The sequence below is a fragment of the Eleginops maclovinus genome, chromosome 6, assembly GCF_036324505.1.
Source record: "Eleginops maclovinus isolate JMC-PN-2008 ecotype Puerto Natales chromosome 6, JC_Emac_rtc_rv5, whole genome shotgun sequence".
NCBI lineage: Eukaryota > Metazoa > Chordata > Actinopteri > Perciformes > Eleginopidae > Eleginops > Eleginops maclovinus.
The window spans coordinates 7,154,679-7,180,357 of record NC_086354.1 but is presented as its reverse complement, the minus strand read 5'-3'; the positions used below and the strand labels follow the sequence as shown (position 1 = coordinate 7,180,357).

The 25,679-nt window shown below is 39.2% G+C and overlaps 1 protein-coding gene across 1 annotated transcript in view; it reads left to right on the top strand.

Moving 5' to 3' along the window:
- Positions 1–264: 264 nt before the first annotated feature.
- The window catches only part of LOC134866253 (metabotropic glycine receptor-like), a 63,209-nt gene continuing 37,794 nt past the window's right edge, over positions 265–25,679 (top strand). Inside the window, 3 exon segments of the mRNA XM_063886328.1 lie at positions 265–1,214; positions 1,217–1,400; positions 9,005–9,110. Coding sequence (XP_063742398.1) covers positions 554–1,214; positions 1,217–1,400; positions 9,005–9,110 — 951 coding nt within the window. The 5' untranslated portion in view covers positions 265–553.

The following is a 25,679-nucleotide window of genomic DNA, read 5'->3' as shown; positions in this document are numbered from 1 at the left end:
TGATTGTCAGGCGGCTCCTCCTCCATCACCACCACCCTCGCGTTTCTTCCCACAGGCGCTACTTTCAGCACCGGACAGCTCTCGTCTTCCCCACGCCCCGCCCACCCCCGACAGACAGGCAGTGAGAAACAACCACACGCACCGATGGGCGACACCTTACGTGGCCTATTAGGGATTTATTGGGAGGGACGGAACTTCAAGTACAATTTGTATCGTTCCTCGTCATCCTCTCACATGGATCTCTCCGAGAAGGAGTAGAGAAGGAGGCGCTCGGTTACAGCGTCGCCTCACATGAATGGATTGCGGATTGCTGAAGAGGAGTCGTTGTTTTGTTTTTTGTTTTTTTTTACCAGCTAGGAGCTTTGGATCAAAAGAAGAAGAGAGGGAAAGTGTGTTTTTGCTCAGCATGAGATGAGGCATCATGTATCTGAATGTCAGGAGATATTCTGCTTTGTAGTGTTTCTCATCCCGTGAAGCAGCAGTAGAAAGGAGAGATTTGGTTATGCTCGCCACTTTTTGCCAAGCGGTTTCTTCTCTGTAAAAACGGAGTGACATGGCTCTCTTGGTGGTACCTCTGCTCCTGCAAACAGCGTTGGTTCTGGGATCCAACTATGGCTATGTGGAGTGGTCGGATAATGACAAAGAGGAGAAGAACCCCCCGGTGTTCAGCACCCAGAACATCAACAGGGAGCCGCCTCAACACCCGACGTACTACCCGCTACCGGCCACGGAGCGCACGGTGGTGGCGCACAAGATCGAGGAGGACCTGCCCAGGGTGGTGACTGCGTTCCTGCACACCGGGGACTCCTCCGCGCTGAGGCAGGTCAACTGCTCCCGGAGGTACGAGCTGAGCAGCCTGAGGGGCGGCCTGCACGTCGCCTCCCACTACTCCCTGCACAGCATCCTGGACACGGTCGCGCACGCCACAAACTTCCTGAACATGATCCTGCAGGCCAACAGGTCCCGGGAGCAAACGACGCGCAGGGACATCCACTGGTACCACGCGCTGGTTCAGAGCATCCTCGAGGGGGATCCCAAAATTCACAAGGCTGTGGTGACATTCCACGGGGATGCACTCACGCCCGGTCCCCAGGTTTTCCTCCAGGCCACCAGGACCGGGAAGGAGGTGGTGCTGCAGGACTTGTCCGCCTCTGCTCACCGTCAACTGAGGAGCAGGAGCCCGGAGTCCGAGTGGTTTAATGAGTTTAGGGACGGGAGAGATCGCACATGCACAGGAGGGTCCTGGAGTCCAAGAGTGGAAGTTACCTTCTGGACAAAAACCACATCAAGTGGTCGGCACCGTACCTGGAGTGTGAACACGGGGCGTTTGTGCCATATTGGCTGCTCACCCTGTCTGCTGGCTTCTATGGACTGAAGAGCAACTCTGCACCAGAGTTCAGGTGAGAGCAGTGCTCGATTTACTCCTTTAAATAAGTGATATTTTGGGATATTTTACTACACATTAAGAGTACTTTTACTCGTGCTATTGAGTAGCATGTTGATGTCGTACTTTTCTACTTTTACCTAAGTAAGACTTTGAATGCAGGACATCTACTACTAAAAGAGTATTTTAACAAATTCGTTTTGCTACTTCTAATTAGGAGTACTATTTCCACCACTGGTTGAGAGGAAGTGTGCATGTGTGTCTGGTCCTAGAATAAGAAATTACCTTTGATAAAATGTTATTTTGTCATACCGTTTTCATGAGATATATATCTAAAAAATACACCATATAGAATCTACACATTAGGTAGAATAAAAAAAAAAAAATGAAACATGGATATAGAATTTAGCATAGAAATGAATACACAAAAAAATAAGAAAAAAAAGTTAAACGTTTTGTAAATTAATTGTGAGTTAATATCAAAACTGCATACAGGTAAATAATGATACAAATCTTAGTTGATCATTTATATATCTGAATTCAATTGAAAAGCTTCATGTGCATGTGGAAGTTTAGTGAAAAAATGCAACAAACAGAGATATAGTGCCAAAGACGTGTAAATGTAATGCATATTGATAAATATGCATTGAAAAAAAGGGGAAGTTGACTTAAAATAAATGTATTGTGTGAACAGATGTCACATACCTGTATTAAGTTATAGTTGAAAGTAATTATATCAAACTGATCCTAATATTTTGTATTTAAACTTAATATTATTGCTTTTAACTAACCTAATACAGATACATGTGACATCTGTTTACATAATACAATTCATTAAATTCAACGTTTCAGTTTTTTCACTGTGCAATAAAGTTTTCCACAAATATACAAAAAACATATAACTAACAGCCAACAAGAGTTTAGTATCCTACTTTTGATTGACACTAACGCTCTATGAAGTGGAATGTAAATATGGATCCTGATGACAGGCAGCCTAGATTCAGAAGCAGATGGTGTAAAAGAGGCTTCACAGACACAGGTAGACCTTTCTCATTTAATATGCTCGCCTGTCAAAGCACAGCTGTGCGCCCCTCCCGCTGCTGCCTTTCTAATGAACACTGTGTGTTTGTTGGTGACGGGATCCATACATGTTGCCTTTTTCCTGCATCAAATCACTCAAAGATCTCATGTTTCAAGGCTAGAAATGATAGATTTAATTATGAATTCACAGTGAAACATCATCAATATGAAGGTGTTATTAATCTCACTAAACCCTGGAATCCGTCTAGATGTATGAAACATTGAGTGCATATTGAGGAAAACCCGTTAGCACATTTTGTTCCTTCTCAAGAAAAACCTTTACTGGTGACATTTTATGTGGATGACACAGAAATGTTCCTCCGTGATTTAGGCAGCAGTGTGTCCAACTCGTGATTTGGGCCCTCAGGTTGGCAGGCTTCCACGCTGCTGACGTGTCCCTGAAAGTGCTGCATCACTACCAGCTCCAGGAACACGGTTGGGAGGGTTACTTTTTATGCTTAACGGGGTTTTCCCTATCCTGTAACATGAAAGGCTAAAATCCCAAGGTTCTCTCCAGAAGGAGTTTCTCTCCCACACTACCCCCCCATATCCAGGCAGTAGCCTATACACCAAAAATGACACATACTACAGTTCAAAAAAGCATCAAATCTGAGCTAAAAGAAAATGCTCCATTTCAGTTTGATACTGCACATACAGTAGAGATAAGCTCAGACACCCTATGTTATGAACGTTTAGGTTAACCTAGTTAATATAAAAAAACCACAAATGAACAAAAGTAAGTAAAAAACCATAATGCAAATTCAGGCATTTCAGAGTTAAAAGTATTAAAGTAACTTCAAATATTAGCCTACAGAACAGTTCCGCTTACAAAGGAAACATAAAATCAGATACCTTTACAACAAACACTTTATGTTTCTTTTTTAGTAACAGTGCAATCCAGCTAGTAATCTGATTACGTGCTTTTTGTGTAATTGTAGAATACAATAACCTTTTAAGAAATTCTTATTATCCCATTACATGTAATCCGTTACTCACCAAGCCTGACCAGGAACATTCACCTTTGGCTTTAAGAGCTTATGGGGCCAGTTGCTGCTAAGGACAGTTTGGGGAATTGTAACAATGGAGATGGAAACTATGGCAGAATAATGACATTTCACTTTTTTGTGACCTACTTTTAAAACTTTTTTAGGGAGCTATCCTCTTGCCCATTCTGCTTTCTATAACAGCTCAAATATTTCTGGCTGGGAGGCCCTGTTTCCCTTAAAAAATGACATGTTGCCCGTCTGAACCCATAAGCATGCAGTTATGAGAAGCTTTGACCCATTTGTGGCCGCAACTGAAATGTGGAACTTTTAAAGTCTTTCAAATTTTCTCTGAGCTTCAATCAGCACAAATCTGAAGGAATATTTAAAATATGTGAGTTTCACATATTTTTACTTTTCATAACAAAAAGTTGCAAGTTCAAACATATGCACACATAAAGTGACGATTATTTTTTAAGTGACGATTACTTTTTTATATGTGGGACTTTAATATACACAATGATTGGATTTTTTCTAATCTACAGTCTGAACTTGATTATTGATTAATTGTACATTTTAATTTAAAACCTCAAAGTTATGCGGGTAGATCATTTAACAATGTAACAGATTTAAAGACATTTGATCAATCAGAACAGATGCAATTTCCAGACCATACATATAGTCTTTGGGCAAAATGGGCTAATAGTTGAGAGATTTATATGTGAAGATCTGCTTGTGTCAGTCGCCCTTAGTATCTGTTGATGTGTCGTTTTAATAAATTATTTCAGTGAATTTATTCATAATTAATCAATAGACTATTCAAACTCAGCCAAGAGAGCTGAGCTTTAATTGTGTGAACATTGAAATAATTGTCACTTATTACAAGTGACTGTGATTTTGAGCTAGAAGAAGAAAAGTGGGACATTCGTGACACATTCCTGAATGCTGCTCTTCTGTAAAACACTCTTTTACTGGCAGCTGAGTATATAGCTGTAGTTGTTCATCATAGACACACAAAAAAAAAAAGCGAGGCTCTCAGTCATACCACATGTTGATGTTTGGCTGTAGTTTTGTTCAGTTATCATAAATACATCCGTTGATGTCCAATTGCAGCTGTCATGAATTAATTTATAGCAGTTTACAGACTTTTAGCCTGTGTTTGATTGGAGGAATGCTTTAAAAACAATTGTGTTACTTTAAAACAATAGCTTTGAACAATTCATACTCAAGGTGCACTTACTGCAATTCTTTTCCAGAGCACTCATTCCTTAATTAAAGGAAACACATAAGAAAAGTATTTAGTAGCTGATTCACAAGCACTTACTACTGATGATCTATGATCTTGTTTGAAGTGAATATATCTGCACTTTCCTTGTTGTACGGAGTTTTAATCTTTATGGTTTTTTGCACTTAGTCACTTTGGATGAAAGCATCAGCTAAATGACATGTAATGTAATCTTGAAATGATTCAGATGGAATCACATCTACTGAGCTCGCATGTGAACTGATTTATCCCAGAAACTGATGAGAGAATTGTGTCTGCTAACATGTCATATGTTGGAAAGCTGTAAAAGGAACAAACAGAAAGTTGAGTGTGGAACGCTGGACACTTTTCGCACTCCACAACTGGAACTGGATGTTAAGCAACCAGCAGCGATTGTGGTTTCTTTGGTCAATACAGCACTATAAAAATAAAAGATATACAGTGCCCCTTATATGGTTGTCGAAAAAATAAATCATTTGATATGGTTAAGGGAGCAAGGGGTTGTTGCTAACTATATACCAGCGACAATTATCACTCCTGGTAATGGCACAGCAGCCTCTTGCAATTCGAGACAATATTACAAGGAAGACATTCACCCACTGCGCAAAGGTTCACAGTGCACAACATGCATTGTACTAAAGGATCAATGTGATTTCAGACAAAGCTAAAATATTTATTTTAAGTCCAGAGCATTTCTTGTAAAAGGCTTATCTTCCTGATTGAGTAAAATGATTCACTAACCCTATATAACTCCTCCGTACTTCCTTTAATTTGAGTTGTGGTCTTCAATTTATCCCATGACTTCTTCCACTCATTTCATTCCATTGATGACATTTCTAAAAATAGAAAGCTGGTTGGCGCTGAGCAGAGTAGCATAATCTAGTGTAGATAATGTAGTCACCATGTCTGCTACTTCCTACCTCAAGGCAACCTCTTATCGTCATCTCCTTTTCTCACTGTCCTTCAACATTGACTTAATTAAAACTTAGTTTGTGGCCAGTGCAGTAGCTTTCCCAGTGCAGATTAGAGAGGCTGCCTTGAGACACAGCAGAAGACTATACTCCGTAGAACTGTTAAGGCCGTGGAGGAATCCTTTCTGTCCTTCTGTCAGCCTACAAGTTTGAAGCTTTAAATGTGCAACAAGTACAATTCTGATATCTGTAAATCAGAAATTAATCTTGTGACATCACAAAAGATACAACGGTGACAATTTCTATATGTTTAGTATTGGGCGCTATAAAGAGTGTTCCCCAAGAAACAAATGACACCATCTCTGTGAAGTCAGCAGGACTTTTTTGCACAATACAGTTGGTGGGTCAAAAACGCTTAATGATAGAAATGTTACGCAATCTTTAAGATTATCAACAACAACCCTAAAAATGCAATGAAGTGTATTTATGGCTTGCCATCTTTCTGCTAGTTCTATATCTTTTAATCTCTTCAACACTTGACCTGTAAACACAGACTGGAACATACACACACGCACGCATGCATGCATGCACGCACACACACACACACACACACACAGGTTCTGTCACTCAAAGCCTCCCTATCTTCCTTTTTAGTTGTGTACTAGCAGGGAGCTCCATGCTTGTTTGTTCCACTTCCCAGCAGGCAGATAGAAGTCACGGTGTCACCAGCCACCAAACCACAGAGCAGAGACAGCATGTTCAGCCTGTACGGTGTAGGAGGGAATGGATGGGAGAGTAAATCTAAGACTTTTGCTGTTTGTCCATTTGTGTACTTACGTTCTTACACTTGCTGTTTTGAGAGCAGAAGCGTGTCTAAATGCCATGTGTAACAAAATACAGTTCAGTATGAATACCCGGAGGTGCACTTATAACGTTGAAAAAGCCGGGTTTGGAACGCTAAACACTTTTCGCACTTCTTGCACGATCGCCATCTCGGCTACGTTACAACTTTGTTTCCTTTTTCACCATTTGAGTAATGTACCACTATGATGGTGTCAAAAACAAACCACTGTTAATGTTATGTGGTTAATTAAGCAGTCTGTAATGATATAGTACCACGAACGATCGTGACTAGCTAGCATTCACGGTACTATATCAGCTAGCTAGCTAACAACAGTGATCGTTAGTTACAGGAGTTACAAGGAAAAAGCAGCCATGTGCAATTTATGACAACACATTACAGTTAATATTCATGCAGTGCATAAGTCTTTAAAGTGCACACCATGACTGTGTATTAAAGGAAGTATCCATATTCAGACACATTCAACCTGTCTCTGTGTAAGGGTAAGGCTGGGAGGCACAACTGGAGTGAACTTGGCTTCACTTGTTTAAGTCCCAGGATGTTTTCCTCTCATGCTTTATTGCAGTCCCCCAACGCGATATTTAAACATATTCACTTCACAGGAGGGGATCAGTGATAGCTCACTGCTGAACAGGCCAGCAGCCTCGATGTATTGAACCACAGCTCTGTCCCGCAGAGACGCTTGGCTCTGCAAGCAAAGAGAGAGCACAACAATCTTTCTCACCTTTGGTGGGAAAACACCACAGGGCCCCAGTGTTGCTGAACACACTGCATGTGTAATAACTGTCTTTAAAGGTTTGAAACACGAAACAAGGAAAGCTACTACCAGTACTATCTGCATGGCCACAGATATTCTTTTATTGAATTAAATAAATTCCTTTTTAATATACATTTTATTGTGAAATAAATCCCACGAAAACAGACGAATAGGGGGATTATTATAAAAAGTGGTGCCTGATAAATGTCTGTGCAATAGCGCTCCATTATCTTCCAAAGACTATTACAAACACATTTATGAGCCACATTGTTGCACTGTGTAACACGTTGCCTCATTATTATGAATAATGGGAGAATACACATCAAATGTGTATTAATCTGTGGCTGAAAATAGTTTCCAATAACTGCAACCTTTACTTTATGTTTGCTCTGAAAGAATTCGCCCTGCTGTTTTGGGGAATTGCACTCAGTTGGCAGTGTTTTCCATTTACCTTGCTAAAATTAATGCAGTCTTTTTCAACAGCCCTGCAATAAATCCTACCCTCATTAAGGTTATGATATTCAGTTTTAGTTAAAATTGTTCATTTTAGAGGCTGCATTTCCCGGTGCTGTGGAATTGTATTTGTTCATAAGAAAGGGCTTCCTTTTATTTTCCAACATTATCATTGTCAATGAGTATCAAAGAGTAACATATCCCGCTCTTTAACTGGCCAATATAGAGATGAAACTTAATGTTCTGCAATATGAGTACTGATGTTTAGCATTTAGAATGAAATGGACCTTTTAATGTGAAAGTTCACTCAGTTATGAAGGTACATGTAGCAGCATAAACCAATACATTTCCCAGTCCCTTTTCTATTAAACGAGAAAGTTCAGTCCTCCTTTCAGTGGAGCCTGCTTTGATTGGTTAACCACTTATTGATGTCCCGCGCCTATTACGTGCAATGTGTACTAGCCAATAGAAACACAAGTTTTACATGATGTCACTTTGTGTGGAGCGTGTAAGAGAAACACCCTCTGAGCTTTTGGATGTTAGCCTTTGCAGACCATTTACAGACACAAAAACCTATATAACACAGGAAGGGAAAACCCCAAAAGCATAACGAGGCCTCGTTATGTTTGGCAAGTTATGGCATAAGCTTTTATTCAAATTACGCCCTTGCTCTGTTTATTTTTGTCTACCTTTATCTATCTCTCTTCAAATTTCACCTCCATCAATCTTAATTTCTTTCCCACTTCCAATCTATTTCATTAATTTCTCCGAATTACCACCGTGCCATTCCCGGCTTCTTTCACCATTGACCTTACTTCCCTTGAGTATCACTCTTCTTGTTCTTTTTAATTTTCCTTTATTTCACTCTGGCCTTCTCTGCCTTCGCCTCCTCCTGCCTTGCTCCAATTTGCTCAGCCTCATATTATTTTTGTCACATTCCCCCTTCTCTTTCCGTTTCTCCCAATATTTCACTTCTTTCTATCCCTCGTGTTTTGTCATATCTCTCACCTTCATTCCCCTTTAATTTAGCTGTCCACACATTCCAATGAACTGTATTTTCTTCTCTTTTTTCTTATCACTTATCCCAATCTATCTGCATGCTCCGTTTTTACTTCACACCACCCCCCCCCCCCGCCCGCCCCCGATTTAATTCCGTCTCCTTATCACATCCATCCATTTATCTCAGCGCTCTCTCTCAACTTCTTCTGTGATTGCTCTCTATGTACGCACGCTCTTCTCTCACGATATCTCACGATTTCTTCTAACTTAACTCATCATTCGTTCCTATTTCCCCTTCTTCTCTCTGGCAGGGGTGTGGTTCGTGTGGATGTGAACCTGCAGGATGTGGACATTGACCAGTGCTCCAACAGCGGCTGGTTTGCTGGGACTCACCGCTGTAATCTCACCAGCATGGAAGTGAGTGTATAAACATTATCTTTCAATCTGCAATAACAGAAGAAGCTTTGATGTCACCTCACTTGTCTGTCTTCTCTTTCTTGTAAGTAAATGAAGTTAAGAGATTTGACTTCACTACATCCTTTACACATATAACCTTCATTCTGAACATGATTTTCTTAGAATGTAACCAAAAGCTTGGAACAAAAAAGTTAATATCATGCTCCTTAATAAAGTGACCTCGATCGGCTTACCTACTACAAGACTTCAAAACGCTGAGAGCATTAGCTAAGTGGACAAAAAATATTTCACTCAGCCACAATGATATCCATTTAAAGTTCAAAAGATTTATTCTCGCAGCCCTGTGAAGCTGGCACAGCAATGCTTTGTAGCTAAATGCTAACTGAAGTATGCTAACATGCTCACAATGAAGGTGCTAACACGATAGTTAGCAGATATACTGTTTCACATTTGAACAATCGGAGTTTGTTTGCTAATAAGCAACAAACACCAAATACACTTGAGGTTGATAGGAATATCTAGCTTCTTAACATGAATGATCATACACAATGTTACAGAAAGCCATCCATTATTTGAAGAGATATTTCACTCTGGACCAAAGGGTGGAATTGCACAAAAAAAAAAAAGAAGAAGAGAAATCCCATAGATAGACCCCAAGGCTAGCAGTACAGCTATGAGAAGTATATGTAGGATTAATCTTCTGGGTACAATGAAGGATCATAAACAATCTTACGTAAAGCCATTCAATAGTTTTAGAGACACTTTGGATCAAAGTGCTGCAAATGCAAACAAACCGAGAGATCCTATGGATAGAGCCGATAACACTAGAGCTATCAGGCAGACCCCACATTAACCTATGACATTTCGGTTCAAGCTTGAAAAAAAAAAGAAAACAGTATTTTTAGTGCAGTATCATACATTTGTGATACTGTCTACGACATGCACCATACTAAATATTCGACAAGGACTTACAAGGAAAGCTGAGTTCTCTAAACTGCTGTTTTTATGACACAGAAACTTTTTCTATAGACAACCACAATTGGGGTAATCACTGATATACTTTTTCGTACAACAAAACAATCAAAATCTCGTCAGCGTTTTTTAACAACAGACCTAATTTCAGGCTTCTAACCACAAACACTTCAATAAATGATTGACTTCGAGACGAGGGAACCCTTGTGGTGAAATGCTCAGTCATTTCCGAGAACTTATTACTGCACCACTCTATTAGGTTAGGGCAGAGAATCATAGCTCTTGCTAGCATGGCTAAAACGTAACATAAGGAGTGTTCCTATCATAGCAGGTACATTGTGTTTTAAAAGCAAACCCCAGATAGATGTGTAGTGTCTGTAGACCTCAGTGAATGTACTTGTCTGTGATTATGAGGGTTGATGATGGTGATATGAGTGTGAGTCTGTCTTCTCCGTGGTATAGAGCTTTTACCTGTGTGACTGCTGTGATGGAACTGGCAGCAGCAATACATCATGTTTGTATCTGTTAGAGCTTCCTGTGCTGTGTGCATACGTGTGTGTGTGTGTGTTTTGTCAGTGTGTGGGCCTGGCTGTTCGTTCGCTGCCTCGCTCATGTCAGTGCCAGTGCATTAGTTTTATATGATGTATTGCAGGAAGCCTCTCTTTCTCCAGCAGTAGCTGCTCAGGCTTGCGTGGTATGTCGCTGGCCATATGATGTATAATAAATGCAGTGTAATGGATTGCAGCAAGATGCTGTGAATAATTGACCATGCTCTTTGTCTATGTGTTTCCCCACTCTTTCCTTCTTTTATTTGGGGGGAAACTACCGAGGATACATGTTCTTCCTCATGTCCTTATTGATCACCTGTTTCCTCTGCATTGTTCCATACTTTAAAAGGCTGCTATCTGGTAAATTCTCAATGGTTCTGATCATAGCACTATACTTCTTCTGTTCAGATTTGTGTATGTGCAGGTGGTGTGAGTGGTGTTTTTCTATCATCATCATCACATTGCTGGGCATAGACAGCCTTTTAGTTACCAAAGCCATCCCAGTATGTCCTATCTTAGACTGCTTTCATGGAAATGCTTTGAATTATCCGGGCGTCTCCTGTGTTTGTGTTGGAGTGCATCATTTGCTTCCAATTAGGTGCATTAATGTTTATGCATAGGTTTTTCCTTCTCCTTTCACTGCAAATCTGTTTTGAAACGTCTCATGTTCTTAAACGTGAACATAAAACACTATGAGTGGGGGATCATTACGGCGCTTACCACTCATTGACACTCCTCCTCTGATGATTCTCCCTCACACACCATATTTGGCCAGACGGCAGTCAATGATTCAGTGCCATCTTGAATCAGCAGTGTTATTTGTCTCATATGCAGGAATTTATGCGGGATCTAAGAAAACAGCGTATAGAACTTTCAAATGATATTCATTCATTACAGATGTTTTGTTAGAGGCGACAAGTATTGACCATGACAAAATCTATCTGTTTCTAACTAGTCATCAATCCTGTCTGTCTGACGATAATTTAAATTTGAGTTTGGGAATTGTGCGTATAAATTAATGTCTGATACATTCGACGAGTTCACAAAATGCTGACAAAAGTTCTGAGCTAAAGCTTTAACTACCTTTGCTGACGTTGTGATTTTGGCTTGGTTTGTTTGACTGTCAGGAGGATTATGGTGAAGCAATTAGGCAGGCGACACCGCTCTCCCCATAGAAACACAAAAGCAACAGGTCTGTAGCCTTGCTAGCAGCTGGGCTTGGTGTGAAAGGTTAACATTTGCATGCTAATAACGTCCAAATAACATCGTAACATGTGTTGAGGTTGTTTGGTATGATGACTATGCTGGATTTCATGGCATTCCATTAAATAGTTGGCAATACACATGTAACAGGTGCGTGGGATCATCCAAGTCAATATGATGCATCCTCTGGGGATAATGCACGTCTGCACCAAACGATCTATCCAATAATCGTCGAGACATTTCAATCTCAACTGAAGTGGTGGGCCAACTGGCAAAGCAACATTGCTATTCATAGAGAAAAGCTGCTAGCATGGTAAAAAACACATACAAAATAAAAAAAGTAGCTCCAGTGAGGCAAAAAGCTTTCCATCATGAGCGTTGACGGTTTGCTGATGGTTTCAGAGCTTCTGTAATATCTCCAGACTGTCACTTCAATTCAAAGAGAGGTGAGAATCGAAGCACCGTTTCAGACGGGAGTGATAAAAGGGCTTTCATAATGTTCAAAATGTATCTATAGCAAATATAATTAAAGAACAAGCTGTAAAAGAATGGCTAAGATGATACCAAAAATGTTGAAATACAATCAGATGCCATTAAACTCATATTTCGTATTGAATTAAAGACGTGTCCGATGTCTGGTTTCTTTCTTCCACCTTTCATTTGTCCTTTTGTTCCATTTCCCACTCAATAATAAAACTGTTACCATTTCTTTTACCACTTTATACTTGCTGTAATTAATGTCTTATTCTTATTGTTCAGCCAACCCTTATTAAAGTAATTCTGGAACATTACTTCCATTTTCTTGTACAAATCAAAGTAAAAATAAATAAATAAATCAGTGTAGTGAAAAGCTGCCAGGAGAAATTATTTGGCTGCTAAATAGTTTCAGAGTGCATACACACAACACTACATTAAGGAAAAATTGGATGAAAAGAAAATACAGGGATTTTGTGGCTTGTGTACAGACCAAGGAAAAAGAATTGCCTTTCGTACCAAAGTCCTCATTAAAAAACAGTTCATTTGTAACTCTTGCTAAATACAGTTTTTGGGAAATGTGCTGTGGAAAGGCAATGTGAAGTTTATTGCTTTCCCCTTTGTGAACAAACACACCCGGAGGCTGTGTCTCAGAGAGAAAGATAATTCTAAGATAGACTCCAGTAATGTGACAGAGCAGAGCATTACCACAGCTTCTCATTGTTACTATGATGTAATGGCTCAGTGTCTAGCTAAACAACTTCTATGTTAACACTGCAGCTTTTCAACTCTGTTTATAATGAATAAAAGGAAAACAGCCTGTGTTTGTCCTCTCCTTTGTTGGGAAGGCAGCTGAGTGAATATTGCTCATGTTGGCCTTCTTTAGTTATTCAAAGTCCTCAATGTTGTGAATTTCGGACAGGGACATTCTGTCTCCCAAATGACGAAAGTACCTACAGAACTATCAAAATTAGAATCAGAATATACCTTTATTCGTCCCACAGAGGGGACATTTACAGTTACAGCTAAAGCTAGGATAGAGACAAAAAATAATAAAACACTATTAGATAAAAGGGCATGCACAAAAATAAAAAATGAGAAAGAAGTAATTTAAGTTACAATTATCATACAATGATCAACAAACTTTTAGAAAAACGGATGCAAAGCCGACTTCACTTTCTAGTTATTTTAAAAGTAAAACCCAATATGCAATTGATTAAGCTAATTTAAAAAGGGAACACAAGCTTTGTATCAGGTTGAACTTTACAAATACGAAATACAGTGCAGCTCAGCATGGCTTTTCAACTGTATGGGAATAATATGGATGAACAGTCTGAATGACAGAAAGGGATTTTCGTTCTTACGGCTATTGCATTGATATGAAACATACAAGATTTTAAAATGCATAGCAAGGGATGATTCTGATTGGGTCAACTTTCAGATTGGTTGTCTAATGTCATTGTTTCAACTAGAGGTTGGAAACGCAGTGAAAGAAGAGGCAACTATAAAGTATAAATAAAAAGGGAGCTTTTAATTAAAACAGCTGATACAAAAACAGGGACCAGACCAAGCAAATAATACTGACATAGAGGAAAACTGAACAGGTACAGACCGTGGGGCTCGAGGAATAGGATCAAAAAGACAGGCAGAACCTCTGGGAAAACCGACAGGAACATAGAAGGGGAGACAGGCCTAAATACAAACAAGACTAATCACAAAAGACAAGGCACAGCTGGGGAGGGGAGGCCAAGCACAAAAGCACCAGGTGAACATGATCAGGTAATCAATCATGCGGGAAAACACAGAGACAGGAAGTGAAAACAGCCATGACACAGCGGGTGAACACTTTCAAAAACAGGAAACATTAAACACAAAAACTAAGATCATGACTTCTAATGTATATGTCAATGCATGATAAAAAACTATTTTGATCAAATAATCTTTGAAGCAATTTTTCACGTGAATAAAGATGAACAGTTTATCTCAGTTTTATATCATTTTACACATTCCAGTTTTGGACTTTCAGGCAGTCAACTTGAGCACCAATGATGCATAATACTGTACATGCAGCATGACCTGCCCCCTCTTACGACTAATCAAACCATTCTCCTTAATCTGGCGCTCTATTTGAGCTGCCAGATATGACATCTCCCCCTCTGCCTCACTAATGCTGCTGCCATGCTTCCATACCACTGCTGCGTTTTTGCCCACCCACCACCCCCGCATCTACCTGTAGGCCCCAGGGCATAGTTATTTAATCACCACTCCTCAATGGTCTCTTCAAAAAGTATTTACGGGATGTAATGAGGCCTGAGCCTTGACGCCAAACCCAATCTATGCTGCTGCTAATGAGCATTTCAAACGTGAGTTGTCTGATGGAAATGACGTCACCTTGGACTTTCAGAAACTGAAATGGACATTTTCCCCTATTTTTCAACAAACCATTAATCTAATAATTAAAAGTAATCGATGGTAAAAATAATCGATTGGTTGCAGTCCTAATTCAAACGGTTAACAATGATCTAAATATTTATCAGTGATCCTTAAGTTCTTAAAGGTGCCATAGAATGGAAAACTGTATTTACCTTGGCATAGTTGAATAAGGAGAGTTCGGTACATTGGACTGACATACCGTGAACCTCAAACACCATTGTTTCCTCCTTCACGTGCAAGTCATGAATATGCATATCACAGCGGTAAAACGGGCCAATTACAACAATCCCTGTGTGTTACGTCACACACGGTAGTCCAGCCCCAACATTTGCATACACCAGCTGCTGGAAACACTAACGCTAACACTTACCACTGCCTAACGTTGCTCTCAATCTCCGACCAACTGACTGTTCTTCAAATTCATCGGTTTGCATCCTCCGATAAAGGCTCAAACATCTACAGTTGGATGCCAATAGCCTCCATGGTTCATCTTTCAGTTTTGCAGGACTTCACTTACTTCTGTGGGCTCTGAGGCAGCCATGGATTGCTCTTTGTAAACCAGCCAATCAGAGCAGAGCTAATCCTAATTATTTCAAAGAGCCCCAAATAAGGCAATTCAGCTTGTTTCATTCTAGGACCAAATCATAGGGTTGTAAATGGGCCTGTAAAACCGTATCTGGACATTTTTTGGATCAACCAAATTTATAAACCTTCTTTGTAGACATCAGAGAACCATTTAAAATACCAGATAGATGCTTTCTATGGCACCTTTAAGTGAACTCAAGTTAGTGGATAGTTCAATAGGAATTCCTAACAAGACACAAAAAGAATATTTAGCCATGAGTTCTGGGTTAAATTTGCTGCATATGAATGAGCATCCCTACATGTTTCTAATTCTACTTCTTCTTGAACTTTTTTCTGGTGTGCCCAGAAACAACAAGACTGTGGAGGAAGGTAGGATGTGTCACCATGAACCAAATACAAGACTTCATGCATTATGGATAGTCAGTCGTAGGGGAAGCATGTTACATAAGGGGCCCCTGCTTATATAATTAGACAAGGATGAGAATGATGAGTGTGGATGATTTGTGAGTGGATGCATCTGAGTAGGTTTATGTCTTCTTTTTTTTCTTTGTGTGCTTTTTAAATGTAAGTAAGCATCGACTTGTCTGCAGTGTTTGCATATGCATGTGTGTGTGTGTGTGTGTGTGTGTGTGTGTGTGTGTGTGTGTGTGTGTGTGTGTGTGTGTGTGTGTGTGTGTGTGTGTGTGTGTGTGTGTGTGTGTGTGTGTGTGTGTGTGTGTAACGTGCCGCTGGAGATAAAGGGCTTCAAAGGCAGAGCTCTGCTAATGAGTGTAAACTGCTGTGACAGCCAAGGAGGGTTACCCCCTCTGTCTCTCCTCTCACTTCCTCTCCTCAATCAGCTCCACTTCCTTCCTCCTGCTCTTTTCCACCCTCTCCGTTTCCATGGCTATTCACACTCTCCAAAATCCCTCTCTATCTTTGGCCATCGCTCCCTCCTCATCTCACTTTTATTCTCATGTTTTCCATTTTTGCCTCCTCCATCACCCTTACTCCTTTCTCTGTGTTGATGCCAATTATCTCCTGTGAGTAGGGGCAGAGAGGCAAGACAGAAATTACCCCTCCATCTGTCGACATGTCCGGCTCAGCTTTTGCCAGCCTACAAATTAAATCATTATTTGAACTTACTGAGTTATAATTATGAAATACGCTTCAACTTGGTTTTTTTTTTTGCTTAAAAGTGGTGATGCACGATAGATACCGAGCCTGGAAATAGGAATTTCAGTTGTTAAAAATTGTCAAAGCCTTGGGTTATCGCTCCATCTGTCGACATGTACTGCTCTGCTTTTGCCAGCATACAAATTCAATCTTACTTGAACTGATTTATAATTAAGATTAGCCTTCAACTACTTTTACTGCTAAAGGGGAATACACAATAGATATTGGGCCTGAAGAAGCTGAAATTCTTCCGATAATGGAATTACAGCTAAATTAAAGTTAAATAATGGAAAATATATATTAAACATATTTACGTTATATTAGTGTAGTTATTATGTTGTAATTGGATAATGAACTTACAGCCAATAAATGATTTGCAGACGATTCAAAGTTAAATTGCTCTCATTGATGACATTACATTTCATTTAGCTAGCGTTTTTTATCCAGAGCGACATACAATAAGTGTGATCAGCCCTTCAGATACTCAGAATATATGGAATCATGGAAGTTCATTAATGGAAGTACAAGTTAGTTTCTAGTTTATATTGGCCAAGGTGACTTCATCTGGTCCCAATGTAAGTCAACTGGAAAAAGTAATTACAAGAGAACCAAACATGTTGGCGTTTCAGAAGAAAATAAACACAATTGCAGTTTGCAATACACGTTTTTTTCCTGCACTTTACCAGATAAAGTCAATGAATTTCAGTCAGAAGTTCTCATTTTTTGTTGTTGCGTTAGCTCAGAGAAATTTAATATTAAATCATCCATTTTTCTTTCTTTCCCTAATAGGCAGAGGTGGGAGAAGTACTCAGATCTTGTACTTGAGTCAAAGTAGAAGTACCAGAGTGTAGGAATACTCTGGTATGAGTAAAAGTCCTGCATTCATGTGTTACTCAAGTAAAGTATAGGCATCAAAATATTCCTAAAGTACCAAAAGTAAAAGTAGTCATTGTGCAGATTGGCTCATTTCATAATAATATATCTGATATGTTTTATAATTATTGATCATTAAAGTGTTCTCAAAGCTGGTAAAGGTGCAGCTAGTTTTAATGACTCTGTATACTGCAGGGTAGCTTGCAAATTTACTCCAGGTGAACTAAAGTCTGATTTAAGTGTGGATTATATTTCACATCATTAATCCAAATCTGTAAAGCAACTAAAGGTATTAAATAAATGTAGAGGACTCAAAGTACACCATTCACCTCTGAATTGATGTGGAGTAAAAGTACAAAGTAGCAAAACATGGAAATACTCAAGTAAAGTGCAAGTGGCTAAAAATGTTACTAAGGTAGTGCTCCAGTAAATGGACTTAGTTACTTACCACCTCTGTTTAAAGGGATGCAGGTTATAAACTTCTTTTTTTAAAGTGAAATCATCCCGAGTTGAAGGCTGCAGCAACATTTTCTTTCGGAATATATGGGTTACTCGTCTGCTATCATTACAGTGTAGACTTGTGGATTCCTCTTTATGCCGACACAGAAAGCACAATCTGGCAAAGGAAAAGCATCACAAGTATTATTCCTAGCTGCAGCTCTGCTACTGTTAATAGTGATGAATGTTTTCTCCTGCTATTCTGAAAAGTAATTGTGGCCCACGCATGAAAGCAGTCTCAGGCTGTATAAGGGTAAAAGTGACATACATTAAATATTTGTCTATCCCTCACAAAGTGTTTTTTTCAATCCTTATCGTCTCTGGCACATTGCAAGAGGAAGTAAAAGATTTAAGCTTTGAAAGTCTTACAGTCAATATATATACTTCATATAAGGAAGGGGATATCCAAACGAATAAGACCTGCAGAATGTAAGCAGAAATGGATGCTTATATTGAAGGAGTATGCTGGATTTTGGGTTTCTCCAAACTATGTCATTCTTTATTTGTCACGAAAGCTGATACTCGCAAGACCTGTTTTTTACCTGTCTTATCTCTAGCAAGTGTAAAAAATGAAAAGCAGAGACAGAAAATAACCCGTTCTACTCTGTCTTTTCGGTTCCGTTCTGCCAGAGGCTCTCCAGCTCTCCACAGGGAGTTTTAAAGCTGTACAGCTCGAGCTTGGTTGAAGTGTTTCAAGACCTACTGCATATGTGTAAGAACTGTAAATGCATGTGTGTGTGTGTGTGTGTGTGTGTGTGTGTGTGTGTGTGTGTGTGTGTGTGTGTGTGTGTGTGTGTGTGTGTGTGTGTGTGTGTGTGTGTGTGTGTGTGTGTGTTTGAGCATTGTTATTCTCTTATCTTCAGACCTTTTGTATTTATATTCAAAGCTCTATTTTATAATGAAGGTTCAACAAAGTAAATATAAATAAATAAATAGTAAATATACTCCTAAATTAATAAAGCAAATTTTACTGTCACGCTCCGAAAATGTCGATATACAAAAAAGAAGATCTAGGGAGCCCAAGCCCACAGGAAGTGGGCCGGGCATTGAAGCAAATCTTCGTAGTGACCAAACGGTGGTAGTAAACTTCTGTGTAAGTCCTTGATGCCATTTGGGCCCAAAAATACTTTCTCCCATTGACTTACATTAGGGAAGAGAGATCTTTAACAGTAAATCAACTTGCCAGGATGCTTGAATATCCTTCATTTAAATCCTAAGTCCTAGAAGTTGTCAAATGCGATATCAAGCGATTTTTCAAGCAGGACGTGAAGCAGACAGGAGGCGGGCTTAAGGGAAACGCAAATGGAAATGACGTTTTTTTTGTTGAAAGATCCAGATATATTTGTTCTCGATAGTCACACCATTTCAGCTTCATGCCCGACTGAATAATTGTTATAGGAATAAACGAGGCCCCACTTCCATCGCTGTATTCAGTTCTCTTTATACATCCATGGGGGAGACACATACTGTAATAGAGCGCAAATTCACATTGTGCGTTACCATACTCTCTCCATTAAAGCCAATGGCCATCTGGATTGATCCAATACACTGCAGTGACTGTGAAACTAAATGGCTTCTTTTTGAAATGGGCCCACTAATGAAAAACATTCATGCCACTGCAGTGCGTTGTGTTGCAAAAGTGTATTTCATAAAATAGAATATTTACCAGCACTATTTACCAGGAGAAGTGTATTGCCGGGCCTGTGTTATTATAAAAACCACATCAATAATACAAGACCAGCATAGTTTAGCTTCAAGTCAGTTGTTCTCAATACTCAGGCACTGAGTATAAACACGTTTTATTAAAAATAGTTTGTTGTTGCAATATCTATCTTAGCTTTAATAAAACACCCAGTGGAAAGATACTGCAGGCGAATGTCTGCAGCTTTCTTTGTCATGGTGAATCATTTATAGTTCACAGAGATACACTTTACCACTCTTGACAATGAAAGCTATTTTTATGGTTATCATCAAAAGATTTTAGGTTTGTTTTAAGTGTTTTATTAACCTAAAAAGACAATAGGTTATATATCTGAATTTCATGTGACAGTACTACAAGTTGTTAAGTTTGATTGGGATGAAATGGATCCCTTAAAGGAGAATCCTAGCAATTTAGCAAATCAAAATCTGTTCTACTAGTTATGATCATAACGATACAAGTTGTAAAGTGTTATTTGTCTCTCTATATTTATCTAATGATTACATTGCCATTTTTTTCTCTGTTGTAGCCTGGAGCATTATACAGTTTATACCAGAGCAAGCTTGTGTTATATATTAGGGGGATTAAGTCTAACATGTCAGCAGGAGGTTGCATTTTGGTACGTAATAAGCCACAATGAGCTCCCTGCATAGCTTCATATCCCTGCCGGTGGCAACACATTGTAGCAGTTGTGGTCAATTTCCATGCATCAGGTTTTCTTATGCCTTGAGTCCAATCAGCGCAAACTTAATGATGCAGTTTTTCTCTATTTTTAGCATAAATCCACAACCTTTAAGTGACCTCCTTATTATTGCGACAATGCTCTTCCTTTTATTGTCTATTCTAAACCTTCTTAGATCACAAACCCCAGATAAATGTGGTTTTACAAAATTGTCAAATACAGATGCTTGGTCACTGCATGGATGTCTGAACTGGATACGTGTATTGCTGGATTGTCATTCCTATGAAAGTTGCTAAGTGGCGCATGAAGTCAAAATGGGTGACTCCAGAGAACAAACAGACAGACTTAATACCTGATTCTGATTTAAGCACATTTTATAACTTTAAGGACAATCATCCTCTGATTTCAGTCTCTTTCCGTTCGTAAGTCAATGGGAAAATGTATTTTTGGGCCCAAAGGCATCGCAACTGACACATAGGTGTAGTACCACACACAACCACATTCACTTCCTGATTCCGGATTGATATATAGGTTGGGAGAAGAGGATGATTCATGGCTCAAACAAACCGTGAACTTTGACACAGAAGCTTGTTGTTCTTCTTCATAGTCTACGTAATTTTGTAATGTAACTTACGTTATTAACAAGTTGCAACATATTTATATCACATGCATACTTTTATCCTAGTTTTCCTAAATACTATCATCATTGGCTAAACTTTGTCAAGTAGTTCTGTTTTGTAATTCAGTCTAAAAACTAAGTAAGCATAAAAGGAACGTTTGTTTTGAAAGAGATTAGAGGTGAAAAACTGACTTGAAATCCATAAAATGTGCCAAAAATGGAAACCAAAGGGTCACCAGGAGTGTCACATACTGTTTCCTAGTCGGGAAAAGTAAGTCACAATCTCACAAGCGGCTCATTGTTTATTACATCTTGTACTGTAGGAAGTCTGTGAATGTATTTTTGCTTCAAATTTCACCAATATCTGTTTTGCTGCCTCTTACAAGCCCCCCAATTTCAAGTTTCTAAATGTGTTACTCAATATTCTTAATTGCTTGAATGGCCTGCTTTCTGGAAAAAAGTTCTTTACCCTGGAAACTTACCTATATTTAAGAATTTGTACTTGTTCTCAATAAAAACCTATACCAATATGAAATTATTTATAACATTTTCAACAAAACTGTAGCCAACAAGAGCCGGTTTCCTGGCAAATTCTTCATATGTCTTCCTTTGATCTATAATAAGGCTGATGACGCATACATTGTAGCATTAAGTGAGGAAAATTGAACGATGAGGATTCAAATAGGATGGAGAGCAGGATGAGACAAGGATGAAGGGAGGGAGGGATGAGGAGTGACAGCAGTGAGGGACAGTCGTCAGGGAAGATTCATCCTCCACAGAGAAATACTATTCACTCTCTAATCTGTTGCCTGCAGCTCCGCGGCTGCCACGGCCAAATGTAAGAGCCTGTCAAGTCGGTGGCAGCAGCAGTTGGATCTTAATTGAGTGAGGCCTCCCAGTGCAGTCGACGTAGGAGGCTTGGGACCACCCACCCAGATGTCTATGTGGAAAAACCAAGGGTTCATCTCACAGTTCTTAAAATGCCAATTGAGACTTGAATTTTACTCTTGGCACATTTTCCTAAGGCTGGCCAGCCAATCTGAGGGAACATTTTTCCCAACTTAAATAAATCAGGGCCTTGGATTTCAGAATGTGCAATCCTATCAACTGCAATTCCCCAGCTAATACCCTTTTAAGGATGCAGGAGGACCAGCAGTAGCACCCAGCTCTAGTCCCAGCACTGCAACCGCAACAAGCCACCAATCAATAAGCGGCTATATATCGCCGTTTTTGATGGAGAAATTCCAGACAGGCATTAGTCCAAGGTCTGTTCTCCTCAGACATCCAGTGGTTGGTTGTCTTGTGAAACAGCAGCAGGCAGATTCCATACCCTGGGGACAGTGTGATTGTAATGCTTTTAGGGTTTAATGCTTTCAGTGTATTTATAGATCTCTGAGCAACGCAGAGTGCTCTGTTTCTCTCTCTCTTTGCTTGGTTTGCCAACTCCCATCTTGGTGTCGTGTTTACAGATTTTCATCAAATTGTATCGAGAGAAACCAGTAACAGGTACCACAGGCTGCTGTCCAAACATGAAAAGCCTCAATGTGAATGTTATCGATCAGATCATTTATTCTAAGGTTTCACGCTACTTCGGTGTTGTGTTCACTGAAATGGGAAGTACGTTTCACTTACTGTTTGATAGTATCAAGAGATATCGTGATGTGGTGTTGTGCTGGCAGCTCTTCCAAAACCTGTTTGTACTTGTTAGACAGATAGCAGGTTTTACTATACTGTATTTTATGATTGTTGGTTTGTAGCTTTATTTATTTTTTGTTTTCGAAGATTAACTAGAAAACTCTTTCGAGGGGAAAAGTGATCCTTAAAGACTATCTGTGAAACAGCTGGATCTTATTTGATGAATATTAATCCTGGACAAGTGGAGATATTTCCAGCTAAGCCACAATGGACTTAAATTATACAGAAACACATAGAGTATTATTAAGGCATTAGGGCTGTCCTTGGGAATCAAAGATAACAACTTCTTTACAGACTTGTCAATTTACAGCAATATGTATTTTTCATAAAAAGAGTCTATCCTAGAAAAGCTGGAATTGACAGCATGCTCACAAGACCATGATGCAAAAGAATCCCAAGACAATAGTGATGCTCCTTGAATGCGCTAATTTTCCGTAGTTGTGAAAACAAATCAGAGCTTGGTAGGTGGCTTCAATAATGGGGTGGTCATCTTCATACATAGTTAGCTATCCATCTACATACTAGCAAAGTTGTAGCTATCTGGGATGTCGCACTCAGACATAGCTTGCTAGCTAACTAGCAACTGTATGTAGCTACCATTGCTAGCTACAGTATCTATCTGTAGCTAAATCTCCAGATTTGCCTTTTTTTTTTACAAAAAACTATTGATTGTTGTGAAGACGACTTTAAGAAGAACTCTTAAAACGGTACATTTTTTATATCTAACAAACTCCTGCAAACTAAGGCTAAAAAAGTACAAAATAAAACAATCTGAGAATTATTTTGGTGTGCTTGCATCCAGTATCACTAAAATAGGGCACATGACACCTGTTATTTTATTTTCAGAAAATGCTTACAGTTAGCTATTTAGCACAACACCACTGATGTAATGCCTTACTCGTATAACTCTTAATATTACAGCTACATTTCCCCTCAATATGAGCATTTAGATGATCAAATGACAGTGAAAAACTATAGGTAAAAAAAAAGGCAAGGATCAGAACTTGCCTTTGTAAGTAAACATTCCCTATCTGTCACTTTTAAAAGATCCGTCTTTTGCACTCTTTCATAGACAATGAACCCTTTAACCCTGTCAGCCAACTGTTAGAGAGAAAGCGAGATTACAAGCCCCCCTTGCATCTGAAGTAAGGTGCAATTATAAAATACTTACTCTCACTTTCAGCCTGCAGACTGATGGAGGTGATCCATCAAACTGAGACACGTCAAACGACCGCTTTTTAGCCTTTCCATGGAGGCTGAGGAAAAGCAAGGCTGGCCTTGGCATCGCTAAACCCCTACCTTTTAGTGTGTGTGTGTTGCTGCAGCCGTGTGTATAGTTTCGCCGGAGAAAGCTACATTGGTGATAGACGACATATGGAGCCATTTGCAAGTCAGGCAGTTCAGGGGTATTGGGTGACATTAATCTGCTTTTGATGATACTTGTCGATCTTCTGTAACATTCTGTGACTCTGTGTTTCCTGTATTATACTCATGGGATCTGTACTTCAGCGTGTATTGTAAACTGTATGTGCTTGGGGAATGTAGGAAGGTTCCAAACAACATGTTACTCCTCTTATAAAAAGTTCAAATGAGTGGTTTTGTTAAAGTCGTGTGCACTTATGTATTCTAGTTATTTTACGGCACCATAGATGCACTTGGGAACCAAAAACTGTTTCTGCTGTGATAGCGGCAACAGGCTTAATAAATGCAACGTTTTGAATGCACTTGGCCCAATGAAATAAGCTTCATATTTCATCCTATAGCCCACCTCAGTGTCCCTGGGTAGGTCTTACCTTAATGAGTCTCTACTTCCTTTGGAGTAAGCAGAAAATAAGTTCATAACAAATGCTGATGGTTATATGAATGCATTGGTGTGAATGTATGTGGTTGGTTGTGGGTATCTATCTATCTATCTATCTATCTATCTATCTATCTATCTATCTATCTATCTATCTATCTATCTATCTATCTATCTATCTATCTATCTATCTATCTATCTATCTATCTATCTATCTATCTATCTATCTATCTATCATTCTATCTATCTATCATTCTATTTTTCCATCCATTTATCATCTATCCATCTATCCATTTGTCATCTGTCCATACATCTGTCCATTCATCCATCTTTTCATCCGTTCACCTATCCATCCCTCCATCTGTCCATTGATTCATGTTTTCATCAATCCATCCGTTTATCCATCATCTATCCATTTGTCCATCTGTCTGTCCATCAATTATCAGTCCATTTATCCATCTGTTTATCAATCCATCCACCCATACATGTCCGTGTCTCTTTCTCTTTATGCTCAGCAGATGATAACATTCAAAGTTAAACTCCAACTAAGTTAGGGGTACTCAGGGAGCCTGAATTCTCGGCACGCCACCTGCTCCTCCACCCATAGAGATGGAAAAAATCCTGGCCAAGCCCCAGATTCATTCTCGTTTGGAGATATGAAAATGTTCTAAGGCAGTAGCTCAAATCAGTGTCCCCTTCCTGTGTTTTGCAGACTTCACTGTCATTTCAGATGTATCTCACTAGAGAGAATACGCACAAATACACATGCAAAGATTTACTTAAGCAGTAGACAGGTTCTGTTTTTTTAATCTTACTAGGTTTCAACTCGTGATTTGTATGCAAATTGTAATTTAATAAATGAAAAAGCTTGCATAGAAATGAAATATTTGGCTGTAGCTGCATCACATATATACAGTAGTGTGATCATTTGGACATTTAACCCCAAAACCATACAACATGACTCATCTGCCCACAGGAAGATAGCATTTATCAACATGACTTTAAGAGGCAAAAACACCTTCTGTTGTGCCAAGCTTTCTTTTGACTCACTATTGTTTTGTTTGGAATATTGCTCTTTGATTTTGATTAATGACTAATTTCTATTCATGACTACTGTGGAGAGAAGTCCTACGCATAACTGCATACATACAGTGAATCTGCTTTGTCTGTTTTAGGCAAAATGGGACGCTTGAGATTAAATGTTTGTCTGTTATAGCACCAACATTTATTGGAGGGATTGCCATTAATGATCCTTAGAAGGTGCATCATACTGACTTTGGTGGCTCCTTGACTTCCTCTTACGCCACTATTAGAAGTTGTTCTTTGTATTAAGTG